General features: G+C 56.4%; 1 protein-coding gene across 1 annotated transcript; it reads left to right on the top strand.

Moving 5' to 3' along the window:
- The first annotated feature begins 1762 nt into the window (after positions 1-1762).
- On the top strand, positions 1763-19258 carry C8G (complement C8 gamma chain). Its single transcript, XM_054007532.1, has 7 exons — positions 1763-1984; positions 6120-6259; positions 11353-11423; positions 14175-14276; positions 15312-15413; positions 16381-16419; positions 18405-19258. Exons 1-7 carry the CDS (start codon positions 1847-1849, stop codon positions 18416-18418), a joined length of 606 nt encoding a protein of 201 aa, XP_053863507.1. The 5' UTR covers positions 1763-1846; the 3' UTR covers positions 18419-19258.
- The last annotated feature ends 727 nt before the right edge of the window (positions 19259-19985 follow it).

Below are 19985 nucleotides of genomic sequence, written 5' to 3'. Positions count from 1 at the left end.
CTATGCCAGACTTGGCAGTGCCACATCGTGCTTCACCTCAACAGCCATAAAATGAGCTTTCTAATGATGTCTGATGTGGTTGTGGGTAGAGTAGGTACATTAAACTCAAAAAATATGACCGTTTATAGAGCATTGCCATACTTTTATAAAGTTAAAAAACAGACCGAGATGATCAGTCAAAGCCCCAGTGAGAGAGCCTGAGACCACAGATTGTTTATATATTCAGCCACATTTTTCTCCTTTCTCCACCGCCCGACAGCTCTCTATATGGACGAGACTTTTAGGCAGGGGAGCTTTGCACAGGCCAAAGAAAACAGAGCCTAAACAATGGCTTAGGAGCTCGTGTCTCGTCAAGCAGGCCAGGTGTGTTTGGCACTAGTATTCTGCTCTACCCTGCCCCAGGAGATCTGGGGTCAATCCGCAGCCCAACCCGGCTCCCACTCCCTGGACCCACAAGAGCGGGAGATGCCATGTGGCCACTTCCTTCTTGTTAACTCGTAGGACTCACTCCAACAGGATATGCTCATAGGGGCTGGAACTAGGGGTGTGCGGGTTGCAGCAGCAGCAGCAGGCTCAAAGTGGTTTCCATCGTACCTTAGAATCATAGAAGTGGAAGGGACCTTGAGAGGGACCCCTGCACTCAAGGCAGGACTAAGTATTATCTAAACCATCCCTGACAGGTGTTTGTCCAACCTTAACGATGGAGATTCCACAGCCTCCCTAGGCCATTTATTCCAGTGCTTAACCACTCTGACTGTTAGGAAGTTTTTCCTAATGTCCAACCTAAACCACCCTTGCTGCAATTTAATCCAGGGTTTACAGTTTGATTGAGTGGCTCTCAGCACCCTCCTCTCCCCTCTCCCCCGCCGCCTCATACACATTGTTCCAGCGCCCCTGGATATGCTCGAGCAAACAGCTGAAGCTGAATATGTTTTAAAAAACAAGTTTGACCTGAGCAGGAACAAATTCTCACGCACACGGAGTTATGCTGAATTTATACAGGTGTGTTGAAGAGCAGAATTTGAACTGTAATGTGAAAAAAATGTAAGTGATACGTTTCAGGGTTAGCAGCCCTCATGCTTCCTGGCATAAAGCTGGTCAGACATCAGGAAGTAATATAGGAAAATACCAGGAAGGTGGAGCAAAATTTGCTTTACTGAAGTCAAAGCTGGAAGGATCCCAGTCAGCAAAGAAGTCCCATTAACTTCAGTGCTTACATTAGACATGTGCTTAAGTGCTGACTAGGGTTGGATTGAAGCATGTGCTGAAGTGCTTTGCTGAGTCTGGGCCTTAGGCTCGCTGGAATTAAGCCCAGTTAATGGCTTGGCTAGGTGAGCCCCTTTCCCCAGGGGCCTCTCTGTCACATGTCATTTGTAGAAGGTCAATGCCAGCTCTTCCTGGCCTTCTCGCAGTGCACAGCAGGAGTTTGTCGCTCCACACGCAGGGTGGCTCTCCCTGCTCAGCTCTCCCTCGGCACATGAGTTAACTCAGGCTCTGGCTCTACCAGAGATTGCACAGGGAGGTGCATTATGGGATGTTATCTTTGGCATGCTGGGCTGAGGGGAGAGAGCCCTGAGATATGTGACCAGTGACTGGGAGGGCTGCCTGGACGTTCAGGGACTCCTGGACTGCACAGCTGTTCCCCTGTGGGGGGCATAGTTGGGGGGGGGGAGCTTTGGTAACACAGCCCCCGCTATGTAAACAGCCTAGAGATTTGCTTCTGGTCACTTCCAATAAGAGAAGCAGAGTGGCTTAATAACCAACCAGCCGGGCCCTCCCCTCCCCCAGGGCCCCACCAACCACAGCCGGGTTCACCTAGGGGCTTAGATGGTCCTGGAGAGAGACCATGGCGTCTGCCGCACCCATCCTGCTCCTCGTGCTCCTTCTTGCTTCACTTGCTCCTGGGCAGAGGCGAAGGCGGCCCCCAGCCCCGGAGAGTGTCTTTGAGAAGATCAAAATCCAGGAGAACTTTGACCTCCAGCAGGTGAGGGAGGGACTAGGGAACGCTGGGCATCCCAGGCACTGGCACAGCTCCCCAGGGGGTTCTCTGTCCTAGAGCTGCTGACCTGCTCCATAACTTGCCAGGCAGGCATCTGGGTTTGCCCAGGCCCAAGAGACGGGCTTGGGTGATGGCTGCTACCTTGGCCAATGTCCCAGGATTGAACCAGGGACCTCCAGAATGAAAAGCACAAGCTGCTACTGTGCATGCTAAAGATGCCAGGCTGCTTAGAGGGGCTGAAATCTCCTCTGTGGCTGTGACCCACCGGGTACCTCAGCAGGGTGTCAGTGAAGGGTCCCAAGGCTCCTGGGAGCTGAGAGTTGCTGAGCACTCAGTGGTCTGCAGTCTCACTCCAGTTTCCCCCAGTAGCCTCAGCAAAGACGCTAAGTACTCAGGGGGCCATGGGGGAGGGGGCGTGCCGCTGGGGATCTGAGGTTGGTTAGGAGGGGAGCTCACTCTGCTGCTGCTTGTGGTATGCCCATGCCCCGAGAACCCCAGCCGGGGGCCCAGGCTCCAGCACTCTTGATCCAGCACGGCATTTCTCAGGCTGGCAGCTGGGTGCACGCGCCCCTGAGGACAGACAGAAGGGATGTGAGCAGCGCTTTCCCCTGCCCCAGCTTCTGGCTCTCAACAGCTAGCCTGAGGCAGTCCCTGGGGAGCTCCTGTGTGATTGCTGAGGTGCTGAGAAAGCTACTGCAGGGAGATGCTCTAGAAACATGGGGCCACCTCCCTGCACAAAGCCACAGGGTTTGTGCTGCACAGCTGGGGTGGCGAAAGGGAATCCAAGTCCCCACACGCTGCCCTTATGCCAGGGGCTGGCCCACCAGCCCAAGCAGTAGGTGCCAATCCTCTGGCCACACTAGGTGCCTCCTCCTGGGGCATTCTGTGCCAAAACATTAACAATTCTGCACACAATATTTTAAAATTATGCACATTTTGTCAAAATAACACTACATAATCACACCAGTTTAAATTATTTTGGAAATTTATTTCAAAATACCTGTCGGCAAGTATGTCTGTAACACAGACAACATTCCCCAGAAGTAGAGAGTTAAAGAAACCCCTATGACAACCCAGTTCCTGTTTCTCTGCCCCCTCCCCCGCAGAACCCAGCCATGCCCCTCCCCCCCCCCCCCCCCCCCCGTCAATACACCCTCTCCCCTTCTCCCACAGAGCCCAGCTGCGCGGCCCCCACGAGCCAAATACCCACGCCCCCTGCACAATGGGGCCTTGTCTCAGGGAGGGTGTCAGGTGCTACTGTTATATATGTGTCGCAATATCAGATCTGTGCATTTAATTTCTATTTTGAGAAATAGGATAAATGTATCTGAAATATCACAAAATGTTACTTCTTTGCTCAGAATCTGGTCAGTTCTGTAATTTAAAACATCAAACAAAAACTGCAGCATTTCAAAGAACAGACTTAGAAATTACGGTTCAGTGTCCGGTCGCATGTCTGTGTTTGATGCCAGAAGTGTCACTCCATGAGCACGTTCAGGGGTGGGAGGCCAAAAACCAAAATTTGGGGGCCTGTGAAATAGCCATGTCCGGCTTTTCGGTCTATAAATAGCCGTCCGGGGGGGATTTCTAAAAATCTAAAAGTGTCCGGGATTTCCCCCCGGTCGGCTATTTATAGACAGAAAAGCGGCCGCTCGGCAGCCAAAGCCCCTTCCCGGCTCCCCCCATCCCCTGCAGCTCCTGCAGCCCCACCACGCCGTCCCCCCGCAACTGTCTTCCCCCTCCTCCCCTCCCCTGAACGCTCCGCCCCCTGCTCCTCCCCCTCCCCTGCTTCCCGCCAATCAGATTTTCGCGGGAAGTCTGAAAAGAAGCAGGGGCAGGTGGGTGGCAGCAGCAGGTAAGCTGGGGCGGGGGGGGAGGAGAGCTCGGGGGAGGCGCGGCCCTGGCTGAGCGGCTCCCTTTGGCCCGGGCCGAGTGGCGCCTGGTGGCCCCAGCGGCTCTGGCCCTGGCCCCAGCAGCTCCGGTCCAACTTGGCTCGGGCCACGGTTTCGGCCGAGCGCGCCAGCCCAGCCCTGGCCGAGCACCCCCGGCCCCAGCAGCTCCGGCCCAGCCCGGCTCGGGCCCCAGGGTGGCGGGCCCGGTTCCGGCCGAGGGCGCCAGCCCAGCCCCGGTCGAGCACCTCCGGCCTGGCCCCAAGCCCCGCAACCCCAGCTGGAGCTCTGGCCGGAGCGCAGCCTGATTCCTGGGCTCTTTAAAGCCGACCCTGGTCAGGGGACCGAGAGGGGGGGGTTGGATGGGTTGGGAGTTCGGGGGGGGGATTGTCAGGGGGGCAGGGGTATGGAGAGGGGTTGGGACAGTCAGGGACAGGGAGCAGGGGGGGTTAAATGGGTCTGGGCTTCTGGGGGGGCTGTCAGGGGGGCAGGGGTGTGGAGAGGGGTTGGGACAGTCAGGGACAGGGAGCAGGGGGGGTTAAATGGGCCTGGGGTTCTGGGGGGGCTGTCAGGGGGCAAGGGTGTGGAGAGGTGTCGAGGCAGGCAGGGAGCAGAGGGGGTTGGATGGGTCGGGAGTTCTGGGGGTCCTGCCAGGGGGCGGGGAGCAGTTGGATAGGGCGTGGGAGTCCCGGGGGTCTGTCTGGGGGTGAGGATGTGAATATGGGGTGGGGGTGTGGATAAGGGTCAGGGCAGTCAGGGGACAGGTAGGGTCCTAGGCAGTTAGGGTGGGGGGTTCTCAGGAGGGGGCAGTCAGGGGACAAGAAGCAGGAGGGCTTAGATAGGGGGTGGAGTCCTAGGGGGCAGTTAGTGGCAGGGGTCCCAGGAGGGGGCAGTCAGGGGACAAGGAGCAGGGGGTTGGGGGCTCTGAGGGGGGCAGCCAGGGGGTGGGAAGTGGGAGGGAGTGGATGGGGCAGGCAGGGGCGGGGCTAGAGCGGGGCTCCTCCCCCCCACCCCCGTGTCCTCTTTTTTGCTTGTGGAAATATGATAACCCTATGTAACTAGCATCCAATCCAGTGCTCCTTGTGTAATTCATTTGGCAGTCAGGGAAGCAGGCACTTGTTAAGCCCATGGGGACAGCACATGCACCAAAGCTATGGTGCCCTAAAGCCGCTCCTTGTGTCTGTGTGTGGAGCTGAGCGATGAGCCTGTATGTCAGGTGGATAGTCACCGATAAGCCCTTTTGCCACTCTCAGCCATGGGAAGGAGGGATTCCACCAGCTCCGATGCTGCAGCTCCTGCCTTTGGCTCCTTGGTCCTCGCTTCGAGACCCAGCAGCAGCACCCAGAGTTTTGCCCTTGCTGCGGGAGGGATGGGGCAAAGGTGACTGTGTCAAGGTTCCCTCCCCACTCTGAACTCTGGGGTACAGATGTGGAGACCCACATGAAAGACCCCCTAAGCTTATTTTTACCAGTTTAGGTTAAAAATACACTGCCACCACCAAGCATTTTAACCAAATATTTATGGAGAGCCACTTGGAACTCTGCCTTTCCCCAAATATCTCCCAAGTCCCTAAACCCCCTTTCCTGGGCAGGCTTGAGAATATCCCCTCACCAATTAGTCCTGGTGAACACAGATTCAAACCCTTGGATCTTAAAACAATGAAAAATCAATTAGGTTCTTAAAAGAAGAATTTTATTAAAAGAAAAGGTAAAAAATATCTCTGTAAAATCAGGATGGAAAATAACTTTACAGGGTAATCAGATTCAAAGAGCCCAGAGGAAACCCCTCTAGCCTTAGGTTCAAAGTTACAGCAACCAGAGGTAAACCCTCTAGCAAAAGGAACATTTACAAGTTGAGAAAACAAAGATAAACCTAACATGCCTTGCCTGGCTGTTACTTACAAGTTTGAAATATGAGAGACTTGTGTAGAAAGATTTGGAGAGCACGGATTGATGTCCGGTCCCTCTTAGTCCTAAGAGCGAACACCCCCAAAAACAAACAGCACACAAACAAAAGCCTTCTCCCCCCAAGATTTGAAAGTATCTTGTCTTCTTATTGGTCTTTTGGGTCAGGTGTCAGCCAGGTTACCTGAGCTTTTTAACCCTTTATAGGTAAAGGATTTTGGTGCCTCTGACCAGGAGGGATTTTATAGTATTGTATACAGGAGGGTTGTTACCCTTCCCTTTCTAGTTATGACAGACTGCATTGTGCCACCCCCGCTCCTCTTGTAGTTCTCAGGGAAGTGGTTCCTGGTTGGTGTGGCCTCCAAATGTGACTACCTAAGAGAATATAATCACCAGCTGGAAGCAACCACCATGGCGGTGTCTGCCTCGGAAGGGAAGTCGCTGGCCATCAGTACCTTCCGGAAACTGTAAGTGGCCCATTGAGGAACACGTGTTGGGCCAGGAGCCCAGGTGTTGGGCTCAGGGCCAATTCCAGGCACCAGCCCAGCAAGCAGATGCTTGGGGCAGCCCCTGGAAGGGGGCGGCATGTCCAGCTCTTCGGCGGCGGGTCCCTCAGTCTGTGTCAGAGGGAAGGACCCGCCACCGAATTGCCGCCATAGAGTTCCCAATCGCGATCGCAGCTTTTTTTTTTTTCTTTTGCTTGGGGTGGCAAAAACTATGGAGCTGGCCCTGGTTGGGCTGGGAGGCTGAGCTGGGATCAGACTCCCTGGCCTCCCATGCTGTGTGTTTGCTGAGTCCAGCCCAGCCTGTAGGACTTGCTTTACGAGCCCTGGGGCTCAGCTCCTGCAGCCCTTCCTCATATGCTCACCCCAGCGGACCAGGCCTGACTCCCCGTGTGAGAGCACCAACAGCTCAGTGGTGCTGATGCCTGTCTGTGTGAGGTGCCCTGCTACCCCAGTGCCCCATCTCCAAGGCACTGGCATCCCCACTGCAGCTTGTTCTACTTCCAGTGAGCAGCTCCCTCAGCACCCCCTAGTGTTCTCAAGTATGTACTGCATGTACACTCAACCACTCCATTCAATTACTGCAAGACATGTGGCTACCTCCTTACCTAGCCCGAGTGCCAAGCGAAAACTGTGAACTGTGCTTGAAAATAAAGCTCTTAATTCCAGTCAGCTTTTCTGAGCCTCCTGTGGGTGCTGGCAGCTCTGCAGCGAAGGGACCTCTATTGTGAATTCAGCAGTCTGGGGGCCCCATGGCAGGGCCTTCAAACAGCTTCTGTCTGGCTCTCCCCAGAAGATATTCCAGCGCAGTATGTAGGGTTCAGCCAGCCCTTGCAGGTCCCCGGCACGCAGCTCCTCCTTCAAGGAAAAGAGGAACAAACTGGAAGGGAGACCGGTGAGGTTGGGATGTGTGGCCCTGATTCAGCACATGCTTGGCTTTAAGCACAAGGACTCAGCCCTGTTTTACAAAGCACCTGCTTGACTTCAGTGGGCTCAAGCACACGTGGCTGAGCACTGGGCTGGTTCGGGGTCCACAGCAGCAAAGCCCTCCATTAAGGCTGAAGGCAAGACGTGCGGTCACTGCTGAGCTGGTAATGCAGAGAGTGCGTTGCAGCCCGGGAGCGCTGGGCCAACGTGTTACCTGCTGCCGACCCTGCTAAAGCAAGATTTCCCCCCCACCCCCCAGGCTGCTTTGGGGTGATTAGAAATGGAGAGGAGCATCTCAGTCACTTCCCAGCCCCTTTGCCTTTGCCAGAGAGAACCTGGAATATGGAGAGAGAGAAAAAACTATCCCTGGTAGGGAGGGGATGCTGCAGCTTGGGGGCCTAACGATGCTGCCCATGTGCACACACACCAACACACACGTGTGCACAGGCACACACATTGAAAAGCTCAGGCCCAAAGAAATTACCTCATTACCCTTCCCCCAAAGCCTCAGCCTGTTCCCGTGTGTAGTGTGGTGATGCTGCAGGCAGGCGTTCGTCCCCTTCAGGCATACACCTGAAGTACAGTCCCACTGTGACAGCATCCCCGGGTGCAACCTGGGACCGTGGGTCCGCTGTGCCCCTGAGCTCTCTCCAGGCTGGGCTGTCTCTCACAATGCCTTGCTAGTGACCAGCATCAAGCCCCTCCAGGTGCTGTGATCACTCAGCACAACTGCATGTGGAGCCCCACCAGGGCCGCCCAGAGGATTCAGGGGGTCTGGGGTCTTCGGCGGCGGGTCCCGGGGCGGAAGGACCCCCTGCCGTGGGTCTTCAGGGCACTTCGGCGGCGGGTCTTGGAACAGAAGGACCCCCTGCCGCCGAATTGCAGCTGAAAACCCGGAGCGGAAGAAGCTCCGGGGGCCTGGGGCCCCCAGAGTGAGTGAAGGACCCCGCTCCAGGGGCCCCGAAAAACTCTCATGGGGGCCCCTACAGGGCCCGGGGCAAATTGCCCCACTTACCTCCCCCGGGTGGCCCTGAACCCCACAACCACCTAGATTGCATGAATGCTCCCAGAGCCACTCATGAATCACACAGAGAAAGGCACCAGCCAAATCCCCCCAGCTCCCAGCACTGTACCCCAGGAAAATACCATCTTGCACTGCTCAAGATGAATAGTGCAAATTTATTAATTGGTTCCCCACTTCATCAAGGGAGAGATATACACCAGCCTTTGCAAAATTGAGCAGATTTGTCACATACTTCATACAAATTCACTGGTAAAGTTAAACAGTTAAACAAATGTATTGACTATAAAAGGTAGATTTTAAGTGATAGGCAAAAAGTCAGAGTTAGTTACCAAAAGAAATAAAATATAAGCACGCAGTCTAAGCTCTCAACCCTATTAGATTAAGCAGTTTTTCTCACCCCACTGGATATTGCAGTCCTTAGTATACAGATTTGTCCCTTAAATCTGGGCCGGTCTCCTCTGTTGCAGTCTTCAGTCTTCTTCTCAGTGTCTTTGTTGCTTGCAGCATAGGTGGGGGCAGGAGAAAGGCCAAGCATGGGCCCCCTGTGTTCTGTTTTATACCCTTAGCCCAAGTGCTTGGAGAACACAAGTCCAAGCATGTCTGGTGAGCATTGCTGAGTCCCCAGGCAAGGTTGAGCAATTCCCTGGTGTGGCCTCATGCAGGTGAGTCATTGCATTGTAGCTCCCTTGCTGGACAATGGCTGTTGATGGTTGTTTCACACCCCACCCAGGCGTTGGTTATTTTCTTTGTTGTTGCCTCTGGGGAGCTAATATCTGGCTGATTCCCCGACTTACGGCATGTTTTAGTGACCATCGTACAACACAATTCTCATAACTTCACATGCATTAATGATACACATGTATGGATAGAGAAATGACTTTCAGCAGATCACAACCTTTCCCCTGATACCTTACAAGGCCTGCTTTCTATGTAAGATCACGATTACCTACAGATGAGGAATATGGGGGGTTACAGGGTGCTCCCCCAAGGTACAGAATGTCACACCCACCCACAGGCCTTGCAGGCTGACTCTCGTCAGTGCTTTGGAGGGAGATTGCTCATTATTTCCTGTCCGCGTTCCCTTTCATAGTGTCCCCAAACGTGCCTTTCTCTGACCTTTCCCTTTTCTTTGCATGAGCGCACAGGGCGCTGCCTCCGGGCACTTTCTGGCTCACCGTTGGTTTGGAGCTAGTGAGTCAGCCAGAGGTCAGGCAAATGCCTGGCTTTGCATTTGGTCACTTCTAGCCCTGGGATGTTTGATGTAATGTGATAAAAACAATTGCTAAAATCCTGGGCCTACTGAGGTCAGTGAGAAAACCATTGACTTCAATGGGCCCAGGACTTCGCCCAAAAGCCTATGCTCCCTAGTGACCCTGACCTCAGTGGGAGTTTAGCTTGGAACTCACTACCCTGTAGCTGTGGGATATTAATTTAGAGCCAGCTAGTGTATGACTTGCCAGGCCCTGAAACAGGATTGGTTCCCTTCTCCTAAACTGTCACCAGACACCTAGCCCAGCCCCCTTCCCCACCCCATAAGGCAGGGGCGGGCAAACTTTTTGGCCTGAGGGCCCCATCGGGTTTGGAAATTGTATGAAGAGCCAGTTAGGGGAGGGAGGCGTGGTCCAGCCCCCACCCCCTATCTGCCCCCCCACACTTCTCGCTCCCTGACAGCCCACCCCCAGGTCTCCTGTCCCATCCAACCCCCCCCCCGTTCCCTAATGGCAGTCCGGGACCCCTGCCCCATCCACCACCTCCCCCGCTCCCTGTCCCCCGACCGCCCCTGGAACCCCTGCCACTGATTGCCCCCCGCTGCCCCATCCAACCCCCCCTCCTTCCTGACTGCCCCCCCGGACCCCTGTCCCCATTCAACCCCCCTGTTCCCTGCCCTCTGACCACCCCAACCCCTATCCACACTCCCACCCTCTGACCATCACCCCGAACTCCCCTGCCTTCTATCCAACCCCCCGCTCCCTGCCCCCTTACCGCGCTGCCTGGAGCCAGCTACGCCACTACGCAGCACAGAGCACAGGGTCAGGCCGGGCTCTGCAGCTGCGCTGCCCCAGGAGCTCGCAGCCCCCCTGCCCAGAGGATTGCACCTGCAGTGTGGCGAGCTGAGGCTGCGGAGAAGGGGGAACAGCAGGGGAGGGGCCAGGGGCTAGCCTCTCGGGCCAGGAGCTCAGGGGCCAGGCAGGAGGGGCCTGCGGGGCCGGATGTGGACTGCGGGCCGTAGTTTGCCCACCTCTGCCATAAGGAGTGGCAGAATTATGGCTGCTTCAGAAACCCACATTTCTTGGAACTTTCCATTCCATGGTTTAAATGAAGGCTGCCCACAGCGTGTGGGTGATACTGAGAGGTAGGTAATACCACCTCACTGCTATCTAGCACTTGTCATCCGTGGAGCTCAAAGCACTTTCCAAAGAAGGTCGGTATCATTATCCCCATTGTACAGATGGGGGAAACTGAGGCACAGAGCAGGGAAGTGAGTTGCCCAGAGTCATGGAACAGGCCAGCAGCAGACCCCAGCCCAGTGCTCGACACACTTAGAAAGGTGAAACATAACACGTCATTGCACTGCTGCCTCCATAGCCCTTGGGGCCCTTTCCCAAGGTGGGGGAGGCTTATCAGCCTCGGTTTACACATCAGGCACATGCTTACCTTGGGTGAGTTTTAGGTGTCTGATATTCGATACCTGGGCACCCAGAATGGAGGGAACTAACTTAGAGCCCAGTGAGGCCAGATTTCAGAAGAACTCAGGGCCAGAGTTTTCAAGTGCTCAGCCCCTAGCAGCTCCCCACTGTGACACAGACACATTTTCTGAAGAGTTCAGCACCCAGGTGAAACTCTGGCCCTATGTAACTTACCCAAGCTCCCGCAGCACTGACAGACCGCGCCCCCTGCATTGACCTCTCCCTGTAACACGTTTTGAGTGTGTAAAAATAACACCCGCAAATGAGAAATACATAAACCAGGGTAATAAAGAACACAGCAGCATGGTGCAGCCACGACACCTTTGCCCTTTGATAGATCCTCGCCAAGCGGTGGCTTTTCTCTGGATGGATCAGAGGAATCTAACACATATGCTGTCTTTCTCCCTTCACATGCACAGGGATGGAGTATGCTGGGAGATTAAGCAGCAATATCGCTCCACCAAGGCCAAGGGGCGATTCCTCCTGAAAGGTGAGTGAGGGGCTGGGGTTGGAAGAGGTTAGTGTTGGGTGTGTTTGGCGTGTTCCTAGGCAGGACTTTGAAACAACCAAGCTAGCGACAAGGCACGTGCTGGCCAGGGCCGGCTCTAGGCTTTTTGCCGCCCCAAGCAAAAAAATTTTTGGCTGCCCCACACCCGAGCCCTGGGCTCTCACCCCCCCCACCAGTGCCCTCCCCCACCCGCACCCCCTGCCGCCCCAGCCCTGGACTCTCTCTTCCCCCCCCCACCCGCACCCCCTGCTGCCCCAGCCCTGGGCTCCCCCTCACCCCATCCCACCTGCACCCCCTGCCGCCCCAGCCCTGGGCTCCCCCCCACCCCATCCCACCCGCACCCCCTGTTGCCCCAGCGCTGGGTTCTCTCTTCTCCCCCCCACCCGCACCCCCTGCTGCCCCAGCCCTGGGCTCCCCCCCCACCCCATCCCACCCGCACCCCCTGCCGCCCCAGCCCTGGGCTCCCTCCCCCACCCCATCCCACCCGCACCCCCTGCTGCCCCAGCCCTGGGCTCCTCCCTACCCCATCCCTCCCGCACCCCCTGCCGCCCCAGCCCTGGGCTCCCCCCTCACCTCCAGCCGGTCTGGCGTTGGCAGGGTCGGGGTACCTATTGGGTCCTGGGAAGTGGGCGGGCGGAAGGCCCACTGCTAAAGGATCCCCCCCTAGCCTAAGAGGAGGATCTACAGGACCTGAAACCCAACTGATTTCGGAGGACAACTAATGAAATAACAGGGACAGGAGTGCGGTCAGAGGGTCAAAAGAAGGGGGCCTGACGGGGACACCGAGCAGAGAGCCCCGGACAGCACCCATTGCTCCTCAAAGGCGTCAAGGGAGCCAGTGGACCCTGCCCAGAGGAACTCTGCCCGGATACGTGACCGGACAGAGGATCGGAAACAGGCCCACAGTCACAGGAGTCTCCATTGGCCAGCCTCCTCTCCCTGGTTTTCTAGATGGCCGTTTTAGCCAGGGCCAGGAGGAGGTTGACCAGGAGGTCCCGTGACTTTGTGGGGCCACGCATAGGAAGTGAGTAGAGAAGAAGGTGAGGAAAAAAGTGTAGCCAGAAACGTAACAAAATGTTCATGAGGAGCCGGTATAAGGGGTTGGGGTAAGCAGCGGGGCTCCCGGGCCGCACCTCAGCCCAGGGTCCCTCCAGCCAGGGCTCCTGCCTCCAGGACCGGTGGGACCCGGGAGGGCAGAGCCGAGGGACCGCCCGGCAGGGGACTGAGGAGCCGGGGCAGGGTAGCCCCAGAGGCCGCGGAGCCCCAGAGAGCGGATGTAGGCCCCGCATAGCAGTGCCCCGCCCTCTATGGCCCCGCTGCTGCTTCTGGCCGCCCTCCCGCAGTCCCTGGGCGGCTCAGGCCGCTTCGCCCAGCCCCAGCTGCAGCGCTGGGGGGCAGCCGCCCTGCGGCACCTGTAGGCGGCTCCGTGTGTCCCGCGGGGCGGCTCCCAGCCCGAGTGTCCCCCACTCGGAGCCTGCCCAGCTCTGCCACAAGGTGCGGGCGCTGCTCCCCCGCAGCACAAACTACAGCGGCCCCAGGGTGCCCCCACGCACGACGTGCTGCTGCTGCCAGGGCCGGCTCTAGGTTTTTGCCGCCGGAAGAAAAAAAAAAAGATGGCCGGAATGCCGCCCCCGAAAATGTGCCGCCCCCAGCACGTGCTTGATTTGCTGGTGCCTAGAGCCAGCCCTGGTGCTGGCTGAGCTCCCAGACCTGCCCGTTATTAGCATGGCAGGAAATATGGAGGCTGGCGAGCGTGGGGCAATTCTGCTTCGCCAAGCTGTTGTTTGTCTTTCTATTGATGTTTGCTCCTGTAGGGACCCCAGCTGGTGATCAGGGCATAGCTTGTGGATGAAGAGGCCAAGTCATTCTTCTCCCTGTGTTAATTCTCAGCATAGTATGTGAACATCTCACAATCTGTAATGGAAGAGACAAGGTGGTAGCTTGTATTAGAACCTAAGAATGGCCAGACTGGGTCAGACCAGGGGTCCATCTAGCCCAGTATCCTGTCTTTTGACAATGGCCAATTCCAGGAGCTTCAGAGGAAATGAACAGAACAATCATCGAGTGGTCCATCCCCTGTCATACACTCCCAGCTTCTGGCAGTCAGAGGCTTGGGGACAGCCACAGCATGGAGTTGCGTCCCTGACCATCTTGGCTAATAGCCACTGATGGCCACATCCTCCATCCACTCAGGGGTCTATCCAGACAAGCTTTGGAGCTCCACAGAGCTCTTCTTGTGAAGCTCGCAAGCTTGTCCCTTCCACCACCAAATGTTGGTTCAATAAATCACCTCCCCAACCTTCTCTCTCTCATACACTGGGACCACCATGGCTACAACAACTCTGCAACAGTCCTTCATGTATTTCTCCTCACACACCCCTGGGAGGCAGAGCAGGGCTATTACCCCATTGTACAGATGGGGAACTGAAGCACAGACAGGCTAAGGACCAGAGTTTTAAAGTACTTAGGCCCCTAACTCGTATTGCACAAGGACACTCAGAAAGCACAGGGTGGAGCGGGTACTCAACGCCAGGTCTCCTGAGTCCTAGGCAAATGCCCTAACCACTGAACCACCTTTCTCTCCTTGGCTAGCCTTCGTTGTCTAGCTAGTGTCACTGCAGTTAGTACAGAGTCTAGCACAATGAGGCCCTGGCCCCTGGTCCTTGCCCGGGGTCCCTACACACTACCATGAGACCAGTCCATAATTTGCTATCCCGTGGCTTTGGCTCCTAGGCCGTGGCAGCAACGTGGATGTGGTGGTGGGGGAGACAGACTACAGCAGCTACGCCATCCTGTACTACCAGAAGCTCCGGAAGATCTCCATCAAGCTCTATGGTGGGTGTGCAGGCTCATGGCCTTGCCATTTGCTACCCTGGGGAATTGCCTCCCCATGGCAAGGCACTGAGGCACAGTGGGGCAGGCTGTCAGACTAGGGGCGAATGTTTGGACCCAGGGGGCACTAGTGGCCCTCATGGGGTAGGGCTCAGACAAGCGCCCCAAGTTTTGTTTGCTTACAGGTTAGATTGGGGTGACTTTGCTCAGCGCCCCAGCTTGTGTCCTGGGGCATTTCCTCCAGGCTGCTCCCTCCCAGCTCAGCTCTATAGCCAGGGGGTCCAGAACCAGCCCTGTTTGTGCTCCGGCTGCTCCCCACACATAGGGGTGGCACTGTGCCGGAGGGGTAGGGCTCTGCTGTGGGGAGGTGAGGGCAGTGGGGCTTTGGGGCTGATTCTATTTCACATGGCAGCAACGCTTCCTGGAGGCTGCAAATGTCTTGGTTTGAGGCTGGGCTCAAGTGTGTGGTAGGAATCACACTTGCTCATGGGAAGGCTGAATTTGGTCTGGTGGCTCCAGACACTGGATGGATGATCACCAGACTCGGACTAGAGCTGGGCTTGAAATGCTTTTCCTGCCCCACAAACATGTTTGAAATGTTGAAAAATGGCCCCATCCAGCATAGAGAGAAAAAAATCGAAATCTCAAAAATTTTCACAAACTAAACATCAGAAAAAAATGTCGACTGGGTCAATCAAAATGTTTCATTTAAATTTCAACTATTTAAAATGTGGGTTTTTTAGTATCATTAGCTTACGTCTCTAAATGTAGCGTCACTTTGAAACAGAGAAACTGGAATGTTTTCTTTAGAAAATATCAAAATGAAACATTTCAACAATTTCAAAACTTTTTTTTCTGAGTGGAAAACATTGTCAAAACTGCCCCTTTCCCTGGGAAAGTTTCGGTTTCAACAAATTGGCATTTCCAACAAGAAACATTCCATGGAATGGTTCCTGACCCACTCTCCCCAGTCACTGATGTCCTGGGGCCAAACACAGTGCCTGCCATTGGCTTCTCTTTATTTCACCCCTCCCAAAGGACGCAGCGTCCGGGTCAGTGACGCCATCGTGGGTAAATTCGAGCAGCGCATCACAGAGATGAACATGAGCGAGGACTTCACCTACTACTTCCCCACGTATGGTGAGTCCTGGCTGTCCCGCTGCCCAGTGCAATGAGGGGGGGGGTCGTCTTCCTCTGCACCCTGGGGCAGGGGCAATGTTCCTTCTAATTTTTATATCCATGTGTGGAATGAATTTTATTATGTGCACTGATATGGAGGTGATGTGTGGCGGGGGTGGGGCCGAGGAGTTCAGAGTGTGGGAGGGGACTCAGGGATGGGGTAGAGGATTGGGGTACAGGGGGGTGAGGGCTCTGGCTGGGGGTGTGGGCTCTGGGGTGGGGCCAGGGATGAGGGGTTTCGGTTGTGGGATGCCCTGGGACTGCGACGGGGAGATTGGACTCCCCCCAGCCCTTTCTTGCCACAGCAGCCATGGGCTGGGATAGAGGGTCTCTCCCCCCCACGGCAGATCGAGGGACGTGATCATTCCCCTCTATTCGGCATTGGTAAGGCCACATCTGGAGTATTGCGTCCAGTTTTGGGCCCCACACTACAGAAAGGATGTGGACAAATTGGAGAGAGTCCAGCAGAGGGCAACAAAAATGATTAGGGGGCTGGAGCACATGACTTATGAGGAGAGGCTGAGGGAACTGGGATTGTTTTTATCTGCAGAAGAGAAGAGTGAGGGGGGATTTGATAGCAGCCTTCAACTACCTGAAAGGGGGTTCCAAAGAGGATGGAGCTCGGTTGTTTTCAGTGGTAGCAGATGACAGAACAAGGAGTAATGGTCTCAAGTTGCAGTGGGGGAGGTCTAGGTTGGATATTAGGAAAAACATTTTCACTAGGAGGGTGGTGAAGCATTGGAACGGGTTACTAGGGAGGTGGTGGAATCTCCTTCCTTAGAGGTTTTTAAGGTCAGGCTTGACAAAGTCTTGGCTGGGATGATTTAGTTGGGAATTGGTCCTGCTTTGAGCAGGGGGTTGGACTAGATGACTCCTGAGGTCCCTTCCAACCCTGATATTCTATGATTCTATGTGCCCTTTGTTGCAGGGTTCTGTGAGTCCGCGGATCAATTTCATCTGCTCGATGGTGAGTTGCAACCCCCCAAGGCCCGTTGCTGCTCTGCTCACCCCGGCCGGCAGGGCAAGTGCCCCCCCGTGCTCCCCATCAGCCTGCAAGGCCTAGCGGGTGGGATGGTATTGTGCAGCCCCAGCTCAGCAGGGAGAGGGGGTGGGGAGAGGGCAGAGGGAAGGAAGCGGAAAAGTCTCCTTTCCATCATCTAATGCCAGCCTCAGGCAGCTCCCCCGTGGACCACACACTGCTGTCTGAGTGGACTCCCTGGGGTGAGAGGATGGCGTCAGATGGGGGGGCTCTCTGGGATGGGAGGATGGGGGGCTCTCTGGGGTGGGGTCAGATATGGGGGTTCTCAAGGGATGGGGGAACAGGGGCAGTTGTGAGAGAGGCTCCCTGAGGCCTAGAGGACAGGGTCAGATTAGGATGGGCTCTCTGGGGTGGGGGGAAGGGAGTAGATATGGGGCTGTCAGGGGCATGGGGGTCAGGGTCAGATGGGGGGTGTGATGGGATCCCCGGGGTGTAGCCTGGGACTGTGGGACTACTGTGCCCCCTTAACTTTCTCCAGCCCGGGCGGACTCTCACAATGCTTTGCTAGTGACAAGCAGCAAACCCCTCCAAGTGCTGTTATCACTCAGCACAACCGCATGTGAAGCCGCACACCCAGCTCTATTGCATGAATGCTTCCAGAGCCACTCATGAATCACACAGAGAAAGGCACCAGCCAAATCCCCCCAGCTCCCAGCCTTGTGCCTTGAGAATGTACCGTCTTGCACTGCTCAAGACAAGCAGTGCAATTTTATTAATTGGTTCACCACTTCATCAATGGAAAGTGGATATACACCCGTCTTTGTAAATCTGAGCAAACACCCTTACCAAACACTTCAGGCAAACTTACTGGTAAAGATAAACAGTTAAACACATTTATTGACTACAAAAGATAGATTTTAAGTGATTATAAGTGATAGATGAAAAGTCAGAGTTAGTTACCACTGTCTCTCACACTTCCCTAACACACACACACACACACACACACTGTCTCTCTCACACACAGGCTGGCTCTCACACCCACATACATTCTGCCTCTCACGAGTCACAGTTCCCCAGTACAGATTGTCACACATACACGCAGTCTCACACTCCCCAACACACTGTCGCACAATCCCTCAACACACAGTCACATACGCACACTGGCTCTCTCGCTCTCTCTCTCATACACACACACTTGTATTATTGTTGTTGTTATTACTGCTTGGTACTTCCTGGCCAATGCTCGTGGTGAGCCAGGAGTGGCTGGGGCTGCAGGAGGGCCGTGGGCTCTGGCAAGATGCAGCCCCCATGTGACAGCGTGAAGCCAGCCTTGAGCCACTGCCGCAGCATCTGCTGCGTACGAAGCTTCGTGTGTGTCAGCAATGGGGGGTTCTGGGGGTCCGCAGGCGGGGGTGGTGGCTGTGCCCCCTCGACACATTGGGGTCAGCGGCGCTGGCTGGGGACCGCCTTCAGTGGAGCATAGGGGCACTAGTTTAATAATACTGCATAGGGCCCCATAAATCCTAAGGGCGGCTCTGCCTCCAAGGTATAGACTGTCACGGGGGGCTCCCTGGGGCATGGGGGACAGGGTCAGATGGGATGGGGCTCCTTGGGGTATGGGGTCAGATGGGGAGGCTCTCTGGGGCATGGGGGACAGGGTCAGAAGAGGTGGGGCTCCTTGGGGTATGGGGTCAGATGGGCTGGGGGCTCCCTGGGGTATGGGGGACAGGGTCACGTGGGCTGTGGGCTCCCTGGGGGCAGGAATGGGGTCTGTTCCAGGGCAGTGGCCCAATACCCCTCTCATTAATGTTTTGGGATAAGGCGGCGTTCCTCCAGTCCCGGTCATTGGCTCTGAAGGTCGTCCCTTATCTCGTCCGAGGAAAGCTGACTGAATGGCAGCGGGTGGCGGCTGCGGCCCTTGGCAGTGCCCAGGTGGTGCCCCTCCCCTCAGCCCCTCTCTATCTGCTTTTCAGAAATGAAGATTTAGGTGAAGAGGGAAATGCCAGAGACCCCGGGAGCCAACCAGCCACGTCTGCAACCATGCTGGGCACAGGAGCTTGGCCACGGGAGCTGCCAGTGAACTCTGTGGCCCAGTTATTCAGCCAGGGCTGGGGAGCTCCAGGTGGACGCTGGGCCAAGGGAGTGATGAAGGGGTGGGACTGGGGTCTCCTCTGTAGCCCTAACCCTAGTGTTTGTTCACCCCCAGCCCTTGCTCCCCCTCACTCCCCAGGCTCATGTCTCTTCCACACGATATCACCACACAAAGGCAGATTCGGGTTTTGTGGGGCTCTGCACCAGAGCAGTGGGGCCTGCTCCCCACCCCTTCCTCCTGCAGTCCCCCTCAACCCCCTCTGTGCTTCTGCCGGAGAGCGGGCTTGGGGAGCAGGGGCTTCCCCCCACTTCCTGGCAGGAGCGCCGAGTGGGCAGAGTGGGTTGGGGCACGGGGGCGCCCGAATTGGCCGGGGCCCCGTTGGCCCAGTGGCTAATCCATCAATGCCCCTGTGCCCTCCTGCGGGATCCCTGGCCCAGCTGCCCCTCACTGCTACTGCCCCGCTCCCCTGACCTGATTCGGCGCTCACTCTCCTTGCTGTCCCCAGAGGGGCTGTGCGTCCCCATGAGGAAGCCCTGCTCTCCTGACACTGACGCAGCATGGCCATCAACCCTTCGCTTCCGCCTCCTGTGCGCTGCCCCTTTCAATTGCTCAGGGCCTGGCTGGGCCGTTGTGCTGGGCTCAGTCTGACTGGCATGGAGCAGATGCCCAGCTCACGCTCTCTCTCTGGACTCCACAATAAACGCGGGCCAGGCTGGAAGGCCCCTGTGCTCCTTGCAGATGGGAAAAGGATACAAGTGTGCCAGGAGGCTCGGGCAGGTGGGATCCCCCCCAGGGCCCCACACGGTTCCAGCCTCTGTGGTGAGCGGTTATTCCTGCTGCCCCGGCAGTGCATTCCTTGCAGGAGTGTTGCGCCAGTCCGTGCCATTCACCCGGTGTCTGCAGTCCTTCAACAACCCGGTTTGCTGGAGATGCCTCCATTGCCCCTTGCCCCGTTGGCTGTGTGGGTCCCAGCCCCAGCCCTGTCCCCTTATCATGGCTTCAGTCCCTGGCCCCTGAACATGGCTGATCTGCGGCACCCTGCACTTCCCCTGCAACGCCTTGAACAGCTGATCTGGGGAGGAGCGGGGGTCAGGGACACACGTCCATTCAGCCAGAGTCCCACACGGGTTAAATACCAAGGGGCTGAAGCTGAAAGGAGAAACCGCTTCAGGGCCCCACCCAGCTGGGCCTCTGCACAGACCCCTCTACCACTCTGACCCCTGCTGCCACTTAGACCAGAGCATCTGCAGAGACCCCAGGCATGTAACTGGTACCCTGTACCCACAGCTGCAGTGCTGGCCATGTGCAGCCCCCTCCCCTGTAGGCAGTCCCCTCCACCGTGCTGCCAGCCAGGTGCAGCCCCTTGCACTGTGGGTGCTAGCCATGTGCAGGCCCCTCCCCCATGGTGCTGGCCACATGCAGCCCCCTCCCCTGCAGTGTCACAGTCCCCTTCTCCGTGGCT

The sequence above is a fragment of the Malaclemys terrapin genome, chromosome 17, assembly GCF_027887155.1.
Source record: "Malaclemys terrapin pileata isolate rMalTer1 chromosome 17, rMalTer1.hap1, whole genome shotgun sequence".
In the NCBI taxonomy this organism is placed as follows: Eukaryota; Metazoa; Chordata; order Testudines; family Emydidae; genus Malaclemys; species Malaclemys terrapin.
This window is presented reverse-complemented; position numbering and strand designations above follow the sequence as displayed.